At 37.2% G+C, this 20933-nt stretch overlaps 2 protein-coding genes and 1 long non-coding RNA gene across 3 annotated transcripts; 2 read left to right on the plus strand and 1 right to left on the minus strand.

Moving 5' to 3' along the window:
* Positions 1–220: 220 nt before the first annotated feature.
* Positions 221–4290, minus strand: LOC131778203 (probable serine incorporator; the record flags this gene model as incomplete). The annotated part of the gene is given in 8 exon segments (XM_066167358.1): positions 221–307; positions 606–702; positions 903–979; positions 1080–1123; positions 1777–1870; positions 2817–2896; positions 3311–3642; positions 4049–4290. Coding segments are annotated over 8 exon segments (892 nt in total), but the record flags the coding sequence as incomplete, so codon positions are not given.
* A 2-nt stretch (positions 4291–4292) lies between these two features.
* Positions 4293–8707, plus strand: LOC131778202 (kelch-like protein diablo). Its single transcript, XM_059094584.2, has 3 exons — positions 4293–4727; positions 5141–6072; positions 7284–8707. The coding sequence occupies exons 1-3, from the start codon at positions 4494–4496 to the stop codon at positions 7870–7872; spliced, it is 1755 nt and encodes a 584-aa protein (XP_058950567.2). The 5' UTR covers positions 4293–4493; the 3' UTR covers positions 7873–8707.
* A 600-nt stretch (positions 8708–9307) lies between these two features.
* Positions 9308–12085, plus strand: LOC136280939 (uncharacterized). The gene is made up of 3 exons (XR_010717483.1): positions 9308–9441; positions 10200–10286; positions 11951–12085. It is a non-coding gene; the product is annotated as an uncharacterized lncRNA (long non-coding RNA).
* Positions 12086–20933: the final 8848 nt, after the last annotated feature.

Raw genomic sequence — 20933 nt, forward strand, 5'->3', positions numbered from 1 at the left:
GTTAGCCTCGAACCTGTCTGTGTCCATTATAGGATGTGCTGATAGTGTCAAGGGGAAAACAAACTGATTGTTAAAATACAAGTTATTTGATATCATCTAGCACACAATGTTTGGCATCATATGTATTGTTAGTTCAAGTCAAGATCAGGAAGAGTTAAATGTACTGTGCAAGAAGAGTAGATCCATAGAATTGTTGAGTATTTATCAAGTAGCACCATACCAGGTTCATTGGACATGCCAGACCAAGTCAGATACATAGTGTACAAAGTAATAACAGCTGCCTGTAACAGACCAGAACTGGGTTGACCTGGTACAGAACCAAAAAAAAACAATCAAATGATAAGACATGTTGTTGTATACCTTAACATTGATGGAACCAATTCTGCTAAGAAAGACTTTTCTTGATGTCTTCCCACATTATTTAAATAGATGGAAAAAAAATCAATCAGTTTTGATACAATACCTACCAGTTACAAGTATATTATTTTAAATCCACTGAGAGCAAAATGTTTTAAAGCCTTAGGGATAATTACTCTTGCTTGTGGTTTTCCTTTCATCTTGAACTCAATAACATCTCTAAAGGCAGAGAGTGGTTCTTAACTTACATTCCTGAACTTTGGGATGAATTGCAACCATAGAGACCAGGAAACATAGCACAAGGTTTAAGCTGATAAAGAACTTGTTGTTCTTGCACCCTGAAGGCTGGAAACAGAAATACATGTAAACAATAAAGGCTAGCCTCCATGTTTCATGACAATTAAAACTACAAGTGGTTCATTTTAAACTCCTTAATTCAAAGTACAAGATTTGTGACACAAATACTTTAAATCTTCCGCATTAGTACATTTCAATTAAAGCAAGACTAATTGATTAGCAGTACCTTGATGGATTTTTCCACATACCTCTGTGAAAAACAAGAAAAAGCAAACAACAGCCCCAATTGCCAGAACATATATCCCACTGGTGACTAATACGAGAGCTACAACCAAAATGAGACACAAATTAATATTGATGACCTGTCAAAGAATTAATAAGCACTTTTCCTATTTGATCAGAATTCTCCCTTTAAGTGTACTTACCCCAGTACCACCTTTTATTTCCTGTCGTCTCATACTTCTCAACCCTAAATATCAATAAAATGAATTGCTTCAGTCTTAATGTTAAATTTATAATCAAAGGCAAGCTGGGAAACTTGCACTGCCAAGCAGAGACTATAATTTTGAGCAAATAACATCAAGGGTTTCATTGTATTTTTAATTGCTGGGCCATCCTAGTGAAAGCAGAATGAAAAATAATAGAATTGAACTCCTGGGTGACCCATGATAAGGTAGGCATGTATTGGCACTTAAGTATCCTGGTGTTGGTGTGATAGTCCTGCCCTCCAATGACAATTTGATTAATTTATTGTTGAAACTCGACTAGAATTTCATGAAATTTTTGCAGTTAAAAGCCTCATTACCAATTTCTTGCCTTGCCAAACTCTGATGGAAACAAACAGCCAAACATAACTGGTCACGCAATTTAACTTGTCAGCAAGTAGAACAAAGACTTTGACTGTCTCATTCATGTACAATCATCCTTTCATTACAGTTTTTGTGACACAGAACTATTGGCATAGTTTTTGAAGCAAGTGGAGTTGCAAAAACATTCTAGTTTTAAGTAGTTTGACACATGCATTATATCAGTCAGTAAATCTTAAATTAAATTTAATAGTAGGACTGAGGACACTGATAGTATTTCTGTTCATTTTCAATACGTCAAGCCCTTGTTACATACCAAGATTCACTCCAGTTGTGGGCAAAATCAATCAGTAAGATCAACTGTAGCAAAATAAACAGGTAGCCACCAAACATTCCAATATACATCCATGCTAAAGACAAAGTTTACAAAGTCAGAACAACGAGTATTCGTCCATAGACATTTAGAGAACAGACCCAAACAAACACAGCTCAATATGCACATATAGGTAAATATTTACAATGAGTAGAATAAATATGTACAGTAAATATAAATAATTGAGTTGAAAAAACATGAAAAGGTGAAATTTGCACATCTGAAGAAGTCAAAGGTTTGTGAGTTTATAAAATTTCAGGTAAAACCAAGATTGTCTGATACCCTGCACAAAACATCACAAGTACTTATTGACCAGGTGGGAGGGCTGAACAGGAAAACCCTTGGCTCAAGGTCATTACATGTTGAAATTTTGAAAATTTTGTTTCAACCTAAATAGGAAACGATAAATGGGCATTAGTGGGGCAACCTCATAAAAGATTCTAAAGGAAATATTTTTCTTTGTTTTGTTTGGTTTTTTTCAGAACAACAGAAACACACTTTTCATAAAAAAATGTGACTTTTTTTCATCTCTTTTCTTTTTTCCTGTAAAATTTTGCAACAAAGCTGTGTAATTACAACCAACAGTTCTGAAACTATTACACTGATCTCCAAGCTGAAATACTAAGGAATGTTTTCTTGAGTCTGCTGATAAAGAGTTTACCCAGTATCATGGATATAGCAACAGACATGACCAGCCATATTCACAGAGATTTATAGAAAAGGAATTTGTACAACTCTGCCGACATCAAATCTGGCTGGAAATTGGTTTATATACTTAGAAAGATGCAGAGGTTAGCTGTAGAAGAAACTTAAAGGCCAGTTTCACACAAAGTATGTCTTAAAATTCAATTGTTGCAGCCCAATCTACTCTACTGTGTATCAATGATGGTTTTATGTGACCTTGCCAGCTACAAGTCACAAAGGTTGTGTTTGTGGTCACAGTCAAACTCTGTATAAACAAGGTTACATTATCTGATATTTACCAACTCCAAATTTTCCTTTAGGAATGTAAAATGCTGCAACTATTAGTGCGTTAACAAGAACAATCTTGATAAGCCAGAACCTGAGAAATAAAAACATCAGAATAAGAAAGATCCATCCTAAGATTTAAATTCAGATGTTAGCTGTTCTTGATAGTCTAAGCTTGCCAAAGAGGAAAATAATCACTTCCTTGTTAACACTGAAACCATAATTTTCACTTTTGTTAATTAAACAGAAAACAAGTTAGAAACAGTCACACCACACATGAACAAAATGAGTGCTCCTGAGTATAATTATCAAAGATACCACAAGGAATATGACCAAACTCCTAGAAACCCTTTGATAGAAAAAGTTCTAGTAGATAATATGGCTAGTTGTTGCAATATAAAGCAAGTATTTCCTCCTACTTGGACATTGTCCTTGAAATTAATTGCACATTATACATTTAAATCACAAGTATAAAATAGTACTGTAAGTATTAGATTGACTAACTCACCCATTTTGAAATTTGGCCCTGGGATCACTGCTATTCTTGACTTTAAACATCAAGACTGCCATTAAGAGGAAGAATGCTGCCATTGCAAAACACACTCGATACACTGCCAAATATCCCACCAGACTATTACAGTTTGACTCTGGAACATGATCACAGAAACGTGGAATTTTCTCCAATTTTTCAACAATGCCAGGGGCAAGCATGACGGCAGACAAGACTGTTCCCAGGAAGAGAATTATTGTGTAAACAATCCTGGATGCTGTGGAGTTTTTGCATGACGGACATCGAACACAGCAACAAAAACAAGCTGATGAGCCACAACAACACGCCGCCTGGAGGGATTCGACACAGTTTTCAGCAAAAAAGAAATGGAAAGTCAACCCTTTGGAAATTTTTACAAGTTATCTAAAAGGAAAATCGTGCTGAATTGTGACATTCCGGACTCAATATCTCTCACCTAATGGTGAAATGTACGAATGCATCTGTACGATTAGAAATAGTCATAACTTTTCGACAAGAGCTTAGTCAATAATTTGTCAAATATTGCCGAGGCAATCGTATTTAAAAAGTATAAGTAATTAGCCTCTAAATTGCATAGGAAGAATGGGGGTAAGTGAAGAATCTGTAGTGAACTATTGAGGATGTAAAAGTAGGGTCATCAGTCCTGAAAATCTTGGTTTCTACCAAGCTATCAGACTATACCATCTGGAAAACATGGCGGACTTAGAAGTTACTTACCACTGGAGCTAACGAACTGGCACAAGAGGCACACGACGAGAAAGCAGCACAGCTTCCTAAAGCACCTAATACAGCTCCCATTTTGTGCTTAAAAACGCAAAAAATCTTCTGTGATCAAAAAGGAAAACTCGTCTGCTGCGATAGTACTTTGAGTATCTGGTTATGACGTCACTGAGCTGCAAAAATCAAGCAGTGGATTGTGGGTTAAAAGGAGTTTTCTCTGTGCTAAGTTTTCGTTAAATTTATCTGTTATCTATCCAATTTGTCGTATTTAATGCCTTATTGAATGTCTTAAATTGTTGGCACGTTACTTGTTTAAAAAAATTTGACACATTTCCAGAAGATTCGGAAAGGTATAGAAAACACTTTCCTGAGAGCCCGCGGTTTAATCTGCTGTACAACACAGACAGGTGTTTTTGAAAGCGTTGGAAAACACGACACAGACATGAACGAAGACATAGAAGATGACGGAGGGGAAATTCAAACATTTCTTCATCAACATCACGCTGGCTGCGTCTTATCCAGGCTTCACGATCTGCGGGAAAGAGAAGAACTTTGTGATGTTACACTTGTGGTGGAGGGAAGAGCCATCCAGGCTCACAGAGCTGTGTTGGCGGCGTCTAGTCAATACTTCAACGCCATGTTTACAGCTAAGATGAGTGAAAGAAATCAGGCGACGGTAAGGCTAATATTTGATTTTAATGGCTAATTGTTGCTTGGGGTGATTTGTGTGTATAAGGTTGGTCAACACATCTCCATCAACTTTTCATCTCAGACGGTGTGTTTGTGGGAAAATTTTTACTAAGAACAAGACATGAGCATATTGTTAAGAGCCTGAAGTCTTGTTTTGTGATATCAGACTAAAAAATTAATTAATAGCTGGCGGGGATACTCCTGTATCCTAGCAACAACCGAGATTATGAAGAAGTTTCCAATACATTTAGCTTCAAGTGTGTACGGGTAATGTTACAGTATAATGACAAAGTTAAATGATCATAAACTATAAACATAGATAATGTATTGTAGCAGACAATGTAAAATCAACACAGAATACTCATTGCTGCAAATTTAATTTATCCATTTTTATTGAAGGTGGAGATCAAGGGGATTGATTTTGTGTCAGCAGAAACTCTCATAAACTTTGCCTACACATCACAACTCACAATCACTGACTCCAGAGTTCAAAATCTATTTCTGGCTGCAGATCTGCTTCAGTTCAAATGGGTTAAAGACTCTTGCATTCACTTTATCATGCAGCAAATAGACATCACAAACTGTCTGGGTGTACGAGCACTTGCTGAAAGACATTCCTGCAAGGCCATGTATGAAGCTGCCACACGTTTTGTTACTGAGAACTTTCTGAAAGTCTCTCAAACTGAAGACTTTCATAATCTCAACCTTAATGAAGTGCTTGAGTTAGTGAAGAGAGATGATGTGAATGTGTCTGATGAAATAGAAATATTTAAAGCATGCATGGGATGGATTGAATACAACACTGTGAGCAGGAAGCAACACCTTGCTGAATTTTTAAAGGCAATGAGGCTGCCTTTTATTCCTGTGAAAAATCTTCAGAAACATGTGAGTGGACATGATTTGGTGAAACATGATGTTTTTAGCAGGGACATAGTTGAGGAAGCAGCAACATTTCATTTTGAGCATGCTGGGATGAAAATGAGAGACTCATATGCTGAAACTGTGTACATACTTGGAGGAGAAACATCATTCATGAAAGAAGTAAAGACTGTTGAAAGATTTAATCCAGAGAGTACACAATGGGAGGGAGTGAAGTCTATGACTGAAGCACGAGCATCATTCACTGTGGCTACCTTAGAGGGTAAGTTGTATGTTATAGGAGGTTATCGTCGTGGAAGGAAGCTGAACTCCATGGAGTGTTATGATCCAGCACAGAATGGCTGGGTCAGTTTACAGCCAATGAGCAAGTGTCAAGGTGATGTGCGTGCTGCAGTACTCGATGGCTTTATTTACGTGGCTGGAGGATCCAGTGAAGGTCTGCTGACATGCAGGTAAGGGGAGTTATGTTTGAATGCAATTTTGTGGGGAGGTCATGTTTTAAGCTGTAATGTTTTCATCAGTGGTCTGTACAAAATGCAGACTGCAGACTGGGCATAAAATGCAGACTGAGAATTGAAACTCTTTTTTCACCTGATATATGATAACACATATTAGTATTTGTGTAGTCACCAAACAGATGAGAGATAAAACCACCGGAAAAGTAAACAAATAGCCAATCAATGAAGGAACAGTTTTAGTCTCAGTCCTCATTTTTCAACAAAATAAACAATTGAAAAGATGAAGAGTATGGACCACCTATAAAACTGTCAATAATTGACAATTATTGTTTCTCTGATGTTGCATATGCTAATTAATCAATACTGACATGCTGCATGCAAAGTGAGAAGACTATATTAAGGCTTGAAATCCTATTAAGAACAACTGTGGCCACTTTGTTAGAACAACTATGGCCACTTTGTTAATAACAAAAAATATATCAGGAAATAAGTAAGGAATATTCCACAATAGTGCAAATGATGATGAAAGATGATCACGGACTGGTGATTACCTGACACGTGGTAAGTTATTAGATGACATGTTGTCACATATCAGACAAAAATGTTTAAATTCTCAGTATGCATTTTGTACTTGGTCTGCATTCTGCTGTCTGCATTTTGTACTGACCATTTTAATCACTGAGGTTTGTTATCTAAAGTTAAATTGAGATAAATTCTTCTTATATGCTATTTTAAACTCTGTCATTTTCCTTTAGAAAATCTGAGAGTATTAACCCTTAACACTCTGACATCAGTATGGATATTCTCCCTACTGTTTGTGCCATTCCATTCTATATTCTATTTCTGAAGACCATTTGATTATCCCAGGTCACCCATGGGAGTTTGAAAAGAAAAAAAAGACCCTTGGAGCACATAGTATAGCTTGATGATTGTGTATGCATAAAAAGTACCAAACCTGCTTTGTGAAATGTTCCTAACATTAACCACAGGTTTACTGTATCCAAAAAAAAAATGTGTACATATATCTTTTCAAACTTTACCAACCTGGAATCTTTGAATTCTACATTCACCAAAACTTTTAATTGTTTCCTTAGTGGTATCAAGTTAAAATACCATAAAGTAAGAAGTCAGTTATGACTAACCTTGACATCGTCTTTTCAGTGATGGTAAATTTTTTTGTAACATAGCTTTTTTTTTTCTAACAGCTATGTGGAGCGGTATTCACCCTTTGCGGAAGGATGGCAAGTGGTTGCTAGTATGCATCGTCAAAGACGTCGCTTTGCTCTTGCTGTGCTTGACACTCATATCTATGCAGTTGGAGGATTTGATGACAGCAGAGGGGATCTTAAACATGTGGAATATTATGATGGCAGCACAAATACATGGACAGAAGTGAAGCCTATGCATTGTTGTCGTTATGATTTTGGTGCAGTGTCATTGTCTGGTTTTCTTTATGCTGTAGGTGGTGCCAATGGCAGGAGAGGTTCATTGAATACTGTTGAACGTTTTGATCCAACTATGAATGAATGGTCAATGGTTGCCCCTTTGAAGCATTGTAGGGGAGGTGTGTCAGTAGCTGTGCACTGTGGAAAGATTTTTGCAATGAATGGAATGAATGAATACATGTCAATTGTTGATTCTACAGAGTGCTACAATGAAGTACAAGATAAATGGAGCAGCTTAGCTGCTTGTACACACACAGCAAGATTCAGTGCAGCAGCCATTGTCTACCCTCCTGTAATTCAGCTGCATGTTAAAAGTCTCCATGGGTCAGCATGTCATGAACAACAATAAGAACACTCATACTGGATAAGATCAATCTGAGGTCCACCATGGCTGCCAGGATATTAATACCATTCATGATAAATAAAGTTTGCTGAAAAGAGTTGCTTAAAATCTGTCAATCCTGTGTAGTAATAATTCAATTACCTAGTAAGTGGAGTTGAGAATAAAAGGAAAATTAATTGCCACAATAAATAGACAAAAAGCTTGTTTTCACTGGATACATTAGCACTATCATCTAATCAGAGTTTTCAACATCCAGATAATGGCTTGTAGTTCAGAGTTGTTGGAGTAAAGTGTAAATAATTAGAAACCTAAGGAGAAGCACATAGATCAAAACATTTTGACCAGTATGCTTTTAATTGCTTGACAAGGTTCTTTCAAACTTCTCAAGAATATCAGATGTTTGTTTAGAAATGTCAAGCGATTCAAAAAATTAATTTAGGCATTTAGTCTACTCTAGTCATTCTAAACCGAGCCTGGCTGCCAGGCATTTAGTTACAGTGAATATTATTACTGATAATCACCTAAAATGACGCCCGAAAAAGGTTAACTTCATTTCTTTATTTTTTAGAGTATACTAAAATCTACCCACATTTGTGGGTAACTTTTTAAAGCTAACTTTCAAGCTACACTTCTTTGCGGATGTTAGAAATTATTGTGAAGAACGAAAAATACCGCTTTTAATTAACGTGAACATAAAAATTATAAAGAAACTGAGATAACAACCTTAGAAACTTAGGTAGCGACTTGTTGGATTTTTGGCAATTTTTAGCAATTTTTGGCATTCCACACAGCAACTTTCCAGCAGTTTATGAGCACAATCGGGACAGGCCTAGTCGGGGTGGGGTGGGGTGGAGTGGGGGTTAATGGTAACAGGTAGAATTGAACCATGTTGAAGAAATAAATAACACTTTGACATCGAGACTGACTTTTTGTTGTTTTCATCTCAGGATCAAATCTTGAAGCGATCCACAGATAAATTGAAGGGAGAAAAGAACCTCCTCCCTTTCAATCCAAGCGAGGAGTTTCACTCTCAAAAAATGATCTGAATGATATGAGGGGTAGGGGTTATATTGACCTTATTTACAATAACAGCTTTAATTTGGTGGGTCTGGATCATACGCATTCATTTTCTTGTTTTTTAACCCTGAGCAAATTTTGTTATTTTTCGCTTTCAGTTTCTGCATTTGTGCAAAACTTTTGTACTCATTGCGAAGGCTCTTCTGTATTTTGTCTCAGAAGAAAATGAGAGAACTCAGATGTTAATTTGCCGTTTTCGTTTACCATAACGAAATGTGCTTCTAAGGAATGGTGCTAATTAAAAAAATCGTGCGCGCTAAAAACCCGTGCAGTTAGACGAGCCATTCATGGAAGAGCTCAATAACCCACGTGCTTGCCAAAGCTTTAAAACGGCGCACTTTTTGAAATCCTCACAAGCTTCCAGAAATTCTACTTCAACGATAATTCTTGTCGCAATTTTAGCCCTTCCACAGTGTTTCTTCTTTGGAACCCTTCTTTTCGTTCCTCGTCTTGTCAAGCTCAACATCACGTATCATTTCTGGCAACGGACGGAAGCAGGTATGTTTTTCTGCATTTTGTGCAAAACTTTCCTACTCGTTGAGGGGCCCTTCTGTATTTTGTCGTGGAGGAATGTTAGATGGACATGAATGGAGATGTTAATTTGCCGTTTGCGTTTACCACAACAAAATGCGCCTCTAATGTATAGTGCTAATTGGAAAATTCGTGCGCGCTAAAAACCTGTGCAGTCCAGTGTTCTCCTTTTCAGGCAGTAACCGGTAACATTACCGCCTGTAGTACCTCTTAATACCGTTTAAAATTGCTTGGAATTCTTGAAAATTCAACAAGTAAAAAGACTGCTTTACCGGTTTGAAAATTTATTTTAACTGTAATGCTTAAAATAAGGGAGAACCCTAGCAGTTAGACTAGCCATTCAGGGCAGAGGTCAAGAACTCGCGACCAACGACTTCGACAAAAATTGAAGCTTTGTTAGTTCCCTTTCAGTTTCTGCATTTTTTTCAAAACTCATGTAATCATGGCGAGGCCCTTTTGTTTTTTGTCCTGGAAGAAAAATGAGAGAACCCATAAATTAATTTGCCGTTTGCGTTTACTATAACAAAATGTGCCTCTAATTAATGGTGCTAATTAGAAAAATCGTGCGCGCTAAAGTCCCGTGCAGTTAGACGAGCCATTCAGGGCAGAGCTCAATAACCCACGTGCACGCATAAGTTTTAAACAGCGCACCTTTTGAAATTATCACAAACTTTGAGAAATTCTACTTCAGTGATCAATTCTTGTCACAATTTTGGCCCTTACAGAGTGTTTTCTACCTTGGAAGCCCTCTTTCGTTTCTCGTTTTGTCAAACTTAACATCACGTATCATTTCTGGCAACCGACGGAAGCAGGTAAGTGTTTATCGACGCTTATATAAACAAGTAAAACTGTGTAAGCTAATTCTAAAAGAAGCTAAGCCATTTGCAAATCCAAGAGGGGCTCTAGGTCGAAGCTTCGTTTTATTAAATCCTTTAATTCTCTCCAGTCGCTTGTATTTCTGCCCAGAAACTGTCAATTACTTAGCCGTAGAAATTCTATTGCGTAATTTTTTTGCAAAATCGGCTTTCTTGAAATTCTTCTTTGAAACTGTTGTCGCGCGGAGGACCATTTCTAATTTTTCATCATCTTTGCTGAAATTCCGCGTTAACAATGTGGCGAAAGCATGGTTCGTGCTCTTAAATTTTAATTAGTTACAAGTTTAAAGCGAAACTCGGTGTCTTCAGTAATGCATACTAATTTTGATAAGGAGTATATCTCTAGCTTGTTCATAGAAGCATTAGTTTCGAACATTGTGCGTAATATAGAGATGACGATTGAATGAAGGAAATATTTTAATTGTCTTCCCAAGCAGATTCTAACAATTTCCTTTGTCTCAACTCTTAAATTCCAAGATCAGATCGTCAAATTCTCCCTTCAGCTGCCAAACATTTCCTTCCAATTAGTTACAAAAATTTGATATCAGAACAAGATAACATCTAGGAGATAAATTTGAATATTCTCATTTCCTGTTTACTAGATAATGTATAATAATATAGGGAGAAGTTACATGTTAATCACTTCTAAGAGTTCAAGAGTTAACCGCTCGTTATGAAAAGTGAAAAAATTAAGTTCACACTTCTGTTTTTTTTTTCTTTTTAATCGAAACATCTGAATACGGTTTTTACTCAAAAGTTTGTAAATATTCTGATATTTTAGACAAAAAGCCCCTTTTTCAAAGCAGGTGTTGATTTTTGGGCATTTAAGACAAAAAGCCCTTCTCTTATCACAGTTGTTTTTTATAAATTCAAATCTTGTTTACATGATCGGCTGTTATCTCCGCTATTTGCATAAGATTTCATTTGCCTGTTTGTTTGCCTTTTTTCTGGGCTTGAAATGAAGCGATAACTTGCAAGTGTTTAGATGTAATTCTTCACTAAGATTCTCCAAATTACGCAAGGAAAATTAAGGTACGCCTCGATGTTTACTCGGCTTGACTCCAGATGAAACTGTTATTTGGCAATTTGAAGAGGGTTTCGTTCTCAGATTTTAGTCACTTTTTCGGTAGTCTTAAAAACCTAGGAATTACTAACGTTTTATTTCTCCTTACAGTATCACCCCTAATCACAAATTAAGGTCACACACAAGAATAAAGGAAATAATCACCAACAAACGAAGCTCATGATAGTTAAACACATTCTCCTTAGAAATGTATAGAGACCAGTATTGAGAATAAAAACATTGATGTAAAGCTGTGAAGGGTTTAGGAGTGACTCGAATTAAACAGATCTTTCCAATCTTATTACTCCCGAGGGTAACTCTAAAAAAAGGATCTAAATTTATTACGTGTTGACCGACCAAGTTTTGCAATGTTTCGGTAAAAGTGGTGAACAGAAAATCCCTATTCAGTTCTGACATGTGCGATGGTTGCGAACTCCGAATATGATTATTTTGCAATGTTTTCCCTTCCACAATGGGCCATGATGTTTTGCCGTATTATCAATTTCACTTAAATATCCACGATATCTTTCTCATTTAGGCTAATACTACATTCTCCAGTCCAAACACCACTCAGCCCATTCCAGTCCAGATAGTCTAGTTCACTTCATTTCAATGGAGTCCAGTTCATTGTGCATTTAGTCTAAAACTCGGCGTCCAGTTCCATGCAGTCCAGTACGGCCCGGTCCAGTCCGCGCCATTCCTTTCCAACTGGTCCAGTTTATCATCACAAGACAAGTGCTGACTCTCGTCATCAGTATAACTCGCATATGGACGGGAAAGCGCGGTGAAAAAAAGGGCCAACGCTCTATTTGGTTTTTTCTTCTCTTCCTCTCTGTTGCATACGCAGAGGCTAGGAACAGATCAGTTAGAAGACGCTGATGTCCGGCTGGTTAGTAAGATTCTTTGTGGGTTGGGATGAAGAGAGGGTTACTAGATAGTGCGCTGGTTAAACCATAAACTCCAAATTCTACTAGAAGTTGTCGTACTTCTGACTCGGCTCAAAGTAGTTAAAGTAAAAACTTTAGCCAGCTTGGTTAGCGGGTTCCCTTGAGGTTGGGCGAGGTCCTCTCCAAATTTTTCAAATTTTTCTTTCAATCGAATGCTGTTCAGCATACTTTCTGTTTGGATTGTTTCTTCTTCGTCGCTTCTTCGGTTAAGCGGTTTGTCACAATATCGGCTTCGTTTATACTTTGGCTCTTCATCAACAGGTCTTTCGGTGTTAATCAGCTGCTCATTGACTTAACCGCATGTCTTGCCCCATAGTAACTTCGACTGTGGCCGATTACATTTTCAGTTTCACTTGATTGAAGGGATCTTAAACACTGTGATCGAGTAAGACTGTTTAACTTAAAAAAAAAAGTTTGGCTCGAAGGTTCAACTAGATTTTAACGTTATTATAGGAGATCGGATTTAAGCAATTCAGCTATGACAGCAAATTAGAATTGAGAATTAGCCTTTTACAAAAAAGATTACGCATGTGTTAATGAAAATTGAGATCGTGCTGCTTTCGGAGTTCGGCTTTACTTTCGGTTCGAATTTCACTTCGGCTTTTCGTTCGGCCTTTCGGAACTTGTTCGGATTTTCAGTTCGGAATACAAAGGCAATGGGGAGCGACTGAAAGTTGTTAGCAAGTTGATATAAAAATAAAAGCATCGTCCGGAACACTATGGGTGTTCAAATTATCGGGATCGACATTACTGACGCTAAACATGCGGAGTTTTGTGGACGCAAAATTTTTCGTCTAGGGTGCAAGTCCCCTCCTGCTCGGTTTTTGTGGAGTAATTTAAAAAAATCTAAGTAAATTTATTGATATAATATGGTATTAGAAAATAAAATGCCTAACCCGATTGTCCCTGTGTTCTTTTCTTTATTAAGAAGCTAGTTTTAAATCCTACTAACGCAATTTCAACTGCAGGAGCTTTATATTGGCCTATTGTCGGAGGCTCGAATTGCCAATTTCGGGGCATTTGCTCAAATCGTGAACTGGATTATTTCGATGGCTTTCCAATCTGCCAATGAAAAAGCCCCAGAAGCAAGGTCACCTTGGTGCTAACTGTGCGTTCGCCCATTTTCGGAGGGTTTCAGGTTAAAGATTTAAAATTTCTCTCGGTCCATTTTCGGGGACTGACCAAAACTTTTCAAAGTTTTTACTTTGAATTTCCTATATCTGCGGCTCAACAGGAGCCCATTTTCAGGGCTGTGCATCACTGAGATGGTAAGTGAAGAATTATTGTAATTTTGGCATATTGATCTGTTTAAGATATGTTTGTTCGCTTGATAATTTAATAAGAGTAAACCCAATAATTTGAAGTAAACAAAAACAATTGATCAATAAAAGATAAATTGAGCAAATAAAATGTATGTTAATAAATAATACCATTGATTAATTCTTAAAGAACTAAAGAAATAATGAATAAATAGGGAGATGAATAAATACGGAAATAAATTTATATAAAAATAAGTTAATAAATAAATTGATAAATAAATACAATTTTGTCCTATAGTCAATGTGTTAATAATCTTTTTGCAGAATATTAAAATACAGTACCACATTGTCTTAAAAGTTTGCAAGTATTTTTTTCTTACAAGACTTAGTTTTCCCAAGATACCAGCAATCACAGGGTCGCTAGTGATTCATGGCTGAATTTGGAACTCTGGGATATCGTTAGAGCAGGACTGGAATGGATAATCATGACAACAAGCTGAGCAACAGCTACGAGGAGAATCCAAAGCTTGGACATAACCACAGGTACGTTAAATTTCTGAGTAATGGATTAAAAGCTAGTCGAAGAAGATTGTCTTCAACTTACAAAAGTATTACATAGTATAGTATAGTATTGGAGTTAAAGTTGTCTCTACTTCGCAAGAAAGGATATAAAAGAAAAGCGGGCATTTTTATCTGAGAGCTTGGAAAATTGCGTTACTGAGTTCAAGATAAGCCCATTTCGGGGACTGTGCGTCTGGAAACGTGCAGTGCAGTTCTAGGCAGATCAGTCCGGTGAAGTGCAGTGAACTGCTGTACTGTATGGTGCTTTCCTTTTCAGTCCAGGGTACTGCAGTGAGGTGGAGTCGAGGGAAGTCAAGCGTAGCCGAAGACAGTCCAATGTAGTGAAGTACAGTGCCTTCCAGTCCAGTCCACTTAAGTGTAGTCCAGTCCAGTCTTCAGTCGTCATGGAAGTAAGTGACAGTCAAAGCAGATTGTATACCTCTAACAAAAGTTCTCTTAAACGGGTGATAAAGGGTATAGCTAGAACAACTCAAGTAAAAAATCGGCGTTCTTATGAAATGCAACGTTTTCTTAAAAGTTTTCGAAGTATTTTTTCTCACAAGACTTAGCCTTCCCAAGACACCAGCTGATCTTTGGAAACACAAGCAATCAAAAGGTCGCCGATGGTACATGGCTAAATTTGTAACACTGGGATATCAGTAGGGCAGGACTGGAGTGCTTCATGTAAAGATATTCACAACAACAAGCTGAGCTACAACTGCGAGGAGAATCCAAAGCTAGGACGTAACCACAGGTATGTTAAATTTCTGAGTGATGGAAGTATAGTACAGTCTAGCCTAGTTTAGTGCAGGAGTTAGCGTTGTCTCGAGTTTGCTAGAGTTAATATGAAAGAGTAGCAGGCATTTCTTTTTCGATTTAAGAGCTTGAGACATTTAAATTTCTGTAGCTCAAGATAAGGCCATTTTCAAGTGCTTTGCATCAGTGAGAAGGTAAGTAAAGAATTATTTATACTAACCTGTTTAAGGCGGGTTCGTTCGCTGATAGAAAAACCCTGATGCGTTGCATAGAGCAGTTAGAGTAAAAAGTTATGGTCGATCAGCACTACAGGTCATCTGAGAGAGGTAAGGCCGGCATGTTTTGGTTGCAACAAGTATTTTTAGATGTTTTCTTTTCAGCATGTCCTCGTGGCTCACTTCGGATCACGTCATAAAGAAGTAGCACATCGAAAACTTCAAAGGTATTGTGTAATCATCGTTAAGAATTATTCCTGGTTCTGGACTATTTGAAATTTTCTGTTTACAGAATTTGTTTAGTGGCTTCCCGATTCAATGGTTCGATGACAACGTTTAACAACTCGCAATGTGACGTGTTTAATATTTTTGTCTCCTAACAGTTTTCTGTTTTCAGTGGAGAAACTTTTAATAGCTAGTGCTTTTGAACAAGGCCCAATCAGTAGCCCATCAGAAAGGTTACAGATGACGATTAAGGGTAAGTATTCAGTTATGGGACTATTCAAGGACAACTAACACTATTTCCCTAGCCGATTATATTTCGTATCATCAAAACGCAAATTGTCTCAAATAATGGAAACTGGAACTAGCTCCATAATATAATTTGAATTAGCTTATCTTTTCTCAAAACAGCAGTACTGATTATCAATCTTTATTGGCTGTCTTTTGCATATAATTCAAGTGTTGTTTAATGTAGTGCCGTCAACTCCATTGCAGTCTAGGCAATCCAGAACAGTCCTTCCAAGTTGCGTCCAGTGCTGTGCGAAGCTCTTCTGTGTGGCCTAGTCCAGTGGAGTACATTCACGTGCAATACAGTACAGTCTTGTTCAGTTTCATTTGGAGACGTGCAATGCAGTTCGGTGCAGATCAGTCTGGTGGGGTGCAGTGTAGTGTAGTCAGGCTAAGGCAGTCAAGTCAAGTGCAGTGCTATCTAGTCAAGCCCAGTACAGTCCACTGACGTGTAGTCCAGTCCAGTCCTTTGCAGTCCAATCCACTTTAGTCCGGTGCAGTCCATTCAGTAGTAATTGCTCACTCCCGTCCAATTCCATTCAGTCTCTTCTAGTTAAATGCATTTCAGTTAGGCGTAGCCCAGGTCCATTATAAGTCAACTGCAGTCGATTCTAGTCCAGTCAAGTGCAGTGCAGAGCAGTGCAATCCGTAAGAGGTCAGTTCAGCCCAGACCCGTCCCGTCCAGTCCAGAACAACCAAATGCTGTCGAGTCTAGTGCAATAGAATTCTGCTTAGTCAAGTTAGGAACAACATAGTGTGTTGCGGTCCCGTCCAGTCCAGTGAAGTGCCATTCGGAAAAGCCCACATTTGAGTCCAATTTAAATGTAGTTCAGTCCAGTCTTGTCACAACAACACAATGAAAAGCGTCTACTTTCACTGTCGTAGACAGTTCTTTTTAAATTATACCTTAATAAAAATATACCCAATAACTTAAAAATAAACAAAAATAATTGATCAATAAAAGATGAAATAAAGAAATAAAATATAACTCAATCAAAGATAACAGTAATTATTTCTTAATTGAATTTTTAAGGAAATAAAGAAATAATGAATAAATTAGAAGATAAATAAATATGTAAATATGTTGATTCATAAATAAATTAATGAATAAATGTAACTTAATGGTATGATCATTAAATTTATTTTTTTTAATGCAGAATATTAAAATGAAGTGCAACTTTGTTTTCCAGGTATTTTTTCTCACAAGATCTAGTTTTGAAAGAAATAAGACTATCACTTGGTCGCCAGTGATTCATGGCATAATTTGTAATACTGGGATATAACGAGAACAGTGTTGGAGTGTTTGATGGAAAGTTTATCATTACAAAAAGCTGAGCTACAGATGGGAAGAGAATCCACCATACGGCGCGTTTAGGGAGCGTTCCATTTGACCTCTAAGGGCTTGATCAGAAGTCCTTACTCGCCTAACCATTCTCCTCTTTGGAAGTAAATTGCACGGTCTTAAAGCAACAACGACGGCGATTTCTTACAAGACTTCGAATGGCGAAACAAGTGAAATTATTACACTTGCATCTACGTATTATGTCGTATAGTAAGGAATAGTGTAGGAGTTAAGGTTGTTTTGAGTTTGCGGGAAATAATGTAAAAGAATACAAGGTATTTTTTCGATCCGAGAGCTTGGGTTAGGGTTAATTCTCCTTTAATTCTTTTTAAGGGTTATTAACAGAATACACAGTGTTCTGAATCAGGTTCAGGCTGCTCGATTTACCATTACTGTGCTGACGTCATTTCACTTTGACAAGTCGATTGATGTGGGGTTTTGATTTGGTCATTTGAAGAATTAGTTGATTGTCGGTTGATTTCTTTGTTTGTTAAAATTATAATAGAGTGAAGTGATTTCACGATTAATTAAAAGTTCAGTGGACTCTGCAGATTAATTGGTTTCCGCTTTCAATCAAGTATCGAAAAAATGCGTCTGTCAATTTTTTTAGTTGAAAAATGATTTATCTGCTGATTTGAAATTGGGTAAAAAAGTTGATCGACAACAAAAAAAGAGATAACAGAAAGTATCAATTTGTACCAAAAAAATTAGTCAATTATCTGCTACTGGTTTTTCAAGAAAATGTAGCTTATTGAATCATTTAACTTTTAAGGAGATTGACCATTTTCCAATACCTTTAGGCTTTTTTTCCTATTTTATCTGTTTTCGTAAGTTTATTCCTTATTAAAGATTAAACACATTTGTTGATTGCTGTACACTCGTTGCTCTATATTTTTCGGTAATTGTCTTGCTTTTTGTTTTAAAAGGGTTAGGTGGTCTCGACCACAGCGAGCCTTCTTTTGAGCACTCCAGTGATTTGAAATATCATAAGCGCTTCTAAAGCTTGCTCCCTTGTAATACTCCCATTTGAAACCACTCTTGTCTAGTAGGCCAAACTCCCTGCTCATCCCAGATAACCTCGTTTCCTGAAGCAAAATATTTGCCGATCGATTCGATTCTTAACCCATTCTTAAACGATACATCACATGTCTGTCACGGGGCCGTACGCACAGCTATAGGACGATTGACGTTCTAGCTTGGTAATAAAGTATTATTCAACAAAAGTGCATTTGTGGGTCCTATGATAAAGTTTGGTTCGATGGCAATACGCCTATCTGCTTTACAATTCGTGAGTTTTCAATTAAAGAAGAACACCCTATACCGTGTGCATTGTGAGAATTCATTAGAAAAGAATACCTCGCGTTGTAGTGCTTTGTGAGTTCTTAAAATGCCACCTCACTCTTCAAGGCCCTCCACCATCCCCCTTCCCATCTTCCGTGGGGGGCTTATTGGCTTTAAGGCTTACAATTCTCACAACGCCTACGAAAATTAAAAGCTGATATACAAACGACAGTTAACATTTTCTTGACCTTATAATAAAATTGCAAAGGGTTTAGGGTTAACTCTAACCCAAAATTGGTCATGTCAGCCCCGGAGACAAGTACAGGAAGCTTTCATTAAATGCGTTTCAACGTGGGAAGTAAAGTAGTAAATTAAAGGTAATGATAGACTTAAAAAATTTAGAGTACCCAGAAAAAAGTAAAAAAGTAACCTAAACCAGCGAAAAATGTCTATAAAAGCAATAGTAATTGTATGTTACCAAATTGTTGTCGTCATATTGCATCATGTAAGAGTGGATCTTAAATACTTTGATGCAAAAAGCACCAACTCTTTTACGCTTTAGCATACTTAAGCTGAGAATTTTTTCAAGACCAAGTTATAAATATTCCATACTGACTATAAACATGCGATCATGTCGTTGCATGAATAAGTGGGTGAGAAAGACATTTAAAAAAAAGCACAGGTCTGATGATGACGTAGGGAGAGGGTTTGGAACCCTTAATCCGCCCCAGATTTACATTTTTTTGGCTCCCAAAGGAGCGTTTTTTGCGGGACATAACAGTTTTTCTCGTTGTACTCTTGTACCAAGTATATAAAGAATTTTCATGACCATAAAGTTTCGTTATCTAATCATAGTGGCTGAGTAGTTAAGTTCTTCTCGCGAAGAGTTAGATATTGATTTGTATAAAATCGTGGGTATATTTATATCACAAATACAATAAAAAATGAAGTCAATTCTGAGTAACTGAATTTTGAAAACTTCAGTGGACAAAAAAAAGCATGTAAAATTTAGAGGGCTATGTTTTCGTAAACATCTGAATTTAATCCATTTTATTTAGCTGTCTTTGACGACATTGAGATGACCTTCCATACAATTTACTATCCTTTCAATGAGCTGGACTGATTATTTTACTCTTTCGAGCTTCGAAGCGCACCTTCTACACTGATGGTATTTAAAGGCTGCTCTTAATAGCCAATTGCAACTTCCTGGGAAGGACAGTTCTTAAAGGCCGAATTTCGTGTTACTTGGTTATCCATCCTCGTTTGTTTCATTTAGGAAGGCTTTTGAAATTACGGATCAATATAGATGACTCGAGCTCGAAAGCCTACCGAAATTATAAATCTCGAAAGATCAATATTTGTTCCTGGGCAACCGAGCTCGATATAAGTGACTCGAACTCGGGTTACAACCCTTGTAATCGAGCTCGAATTGAATCAAATCGTCACACAGTTCCGGGTCCTTCAAAGGGCGTGATTGGCCTTCATAGAGATCTCTAGAGCAGGCATCCTGTAGCCGCCTTAAAATCCTGCTCACTAAGTTCAGATTCAAGATCAGATGCTTAGAAATTTGTCGCTGAGAGTCCTCGGCGGAAAAAAGTAGATTGTGAGTAGTAATTTATCAAAAGGCACTCTTTTGAACTCCTCGAAGAAGCTGTTGGACCACAGACCTCTTTTCTTTCTGCATCCATTGCAGCGCCAGTGCGATGTAAAAAAGACAAGGTTTCTTACAACTTTAAAAGTTTTAAATGGTTCTAATGATCTGAATGACTTGCACGCCGCTTACAGACGTAATAAAAAAAAGGCACGACCAATCAATTCGTAGCTTTTTAGTCCATTTTGGATTTTGCCTTTGTTTACCAATCCAATTATCACATGTAATAGCTTTATTTTTAGTCCATTTTGTCATAAAGTATCTTTTCTTTGTTGTAAGATGGTCTCAAACAATTTTGCGCCTATCCAAAAAAAAAATGGAAAAATAAAGAAAACACTTTGCGAGGGAATTATGAACATGTTTTGTTCCATTGATTTCGGCTAGAGAAACCAAGAGCCATAGTTAGTTTTATTCAACCACATCAGAATTGAACTATTAAACCGTGATATAATTACTTGCTCCAACTTTAACTTGACAGAAAAAAAAATTTAGAAATAGTTTTTGCAAAGAAAGGAAGACAGAAAGAAGGAAACGTTCTTTTAGAAATGCGAGTTCACTGAAGAAAAACTGCTTGTACGGTATTCATCCGGGGAGCACATTTGTTTGAAATGAGCTATACTTACCAGGAGGACCTATTTAGCTTTTGGTTAAAAAAAAAATGCTCCTTTGTTCAAATGAAAAGTTGAAACACTCTTCCACGCGCACCATAAGAAAGTCACCACCAGTAAGAGTAAACATATATTACTGAATCCGCGAATTTTTACTTGTTTCGAGATGTTTGGTCATTGGTGCCGCAATATTTTTAGCTTTGCTCCGAAATGACCGCCTATTCCGATGTCGCTTCTGCTAATAAAGTTACTTCTTCAATCCGTTCTGTTCTAAATAGTCTATTTTAAGTGAAGTTTTGTTGGCTCACCGGTGAAAACCGTCCACGTGGCCATCGTTTCTTTCTTTCACATCGGTTGCGTTATTACACTGTGCGCAGTGGAGTGGATTGGC

The sequence above is a fragment of the Pocillopora verrucosa genome, chromosome 5 (assembly GCF_036669915.1).
Source record: "Pocillopora verrucosa isolate sample1 chromosome 5, ASM3666991v2, whole genome shotgun sequence".
Lineage (NCBI taxonomy): Eukaryota > Metazoa > Cnidaria > Anthozoa > Scleractinia > Pocilloporidae > Pocillopora > Pocillopora verrucosa.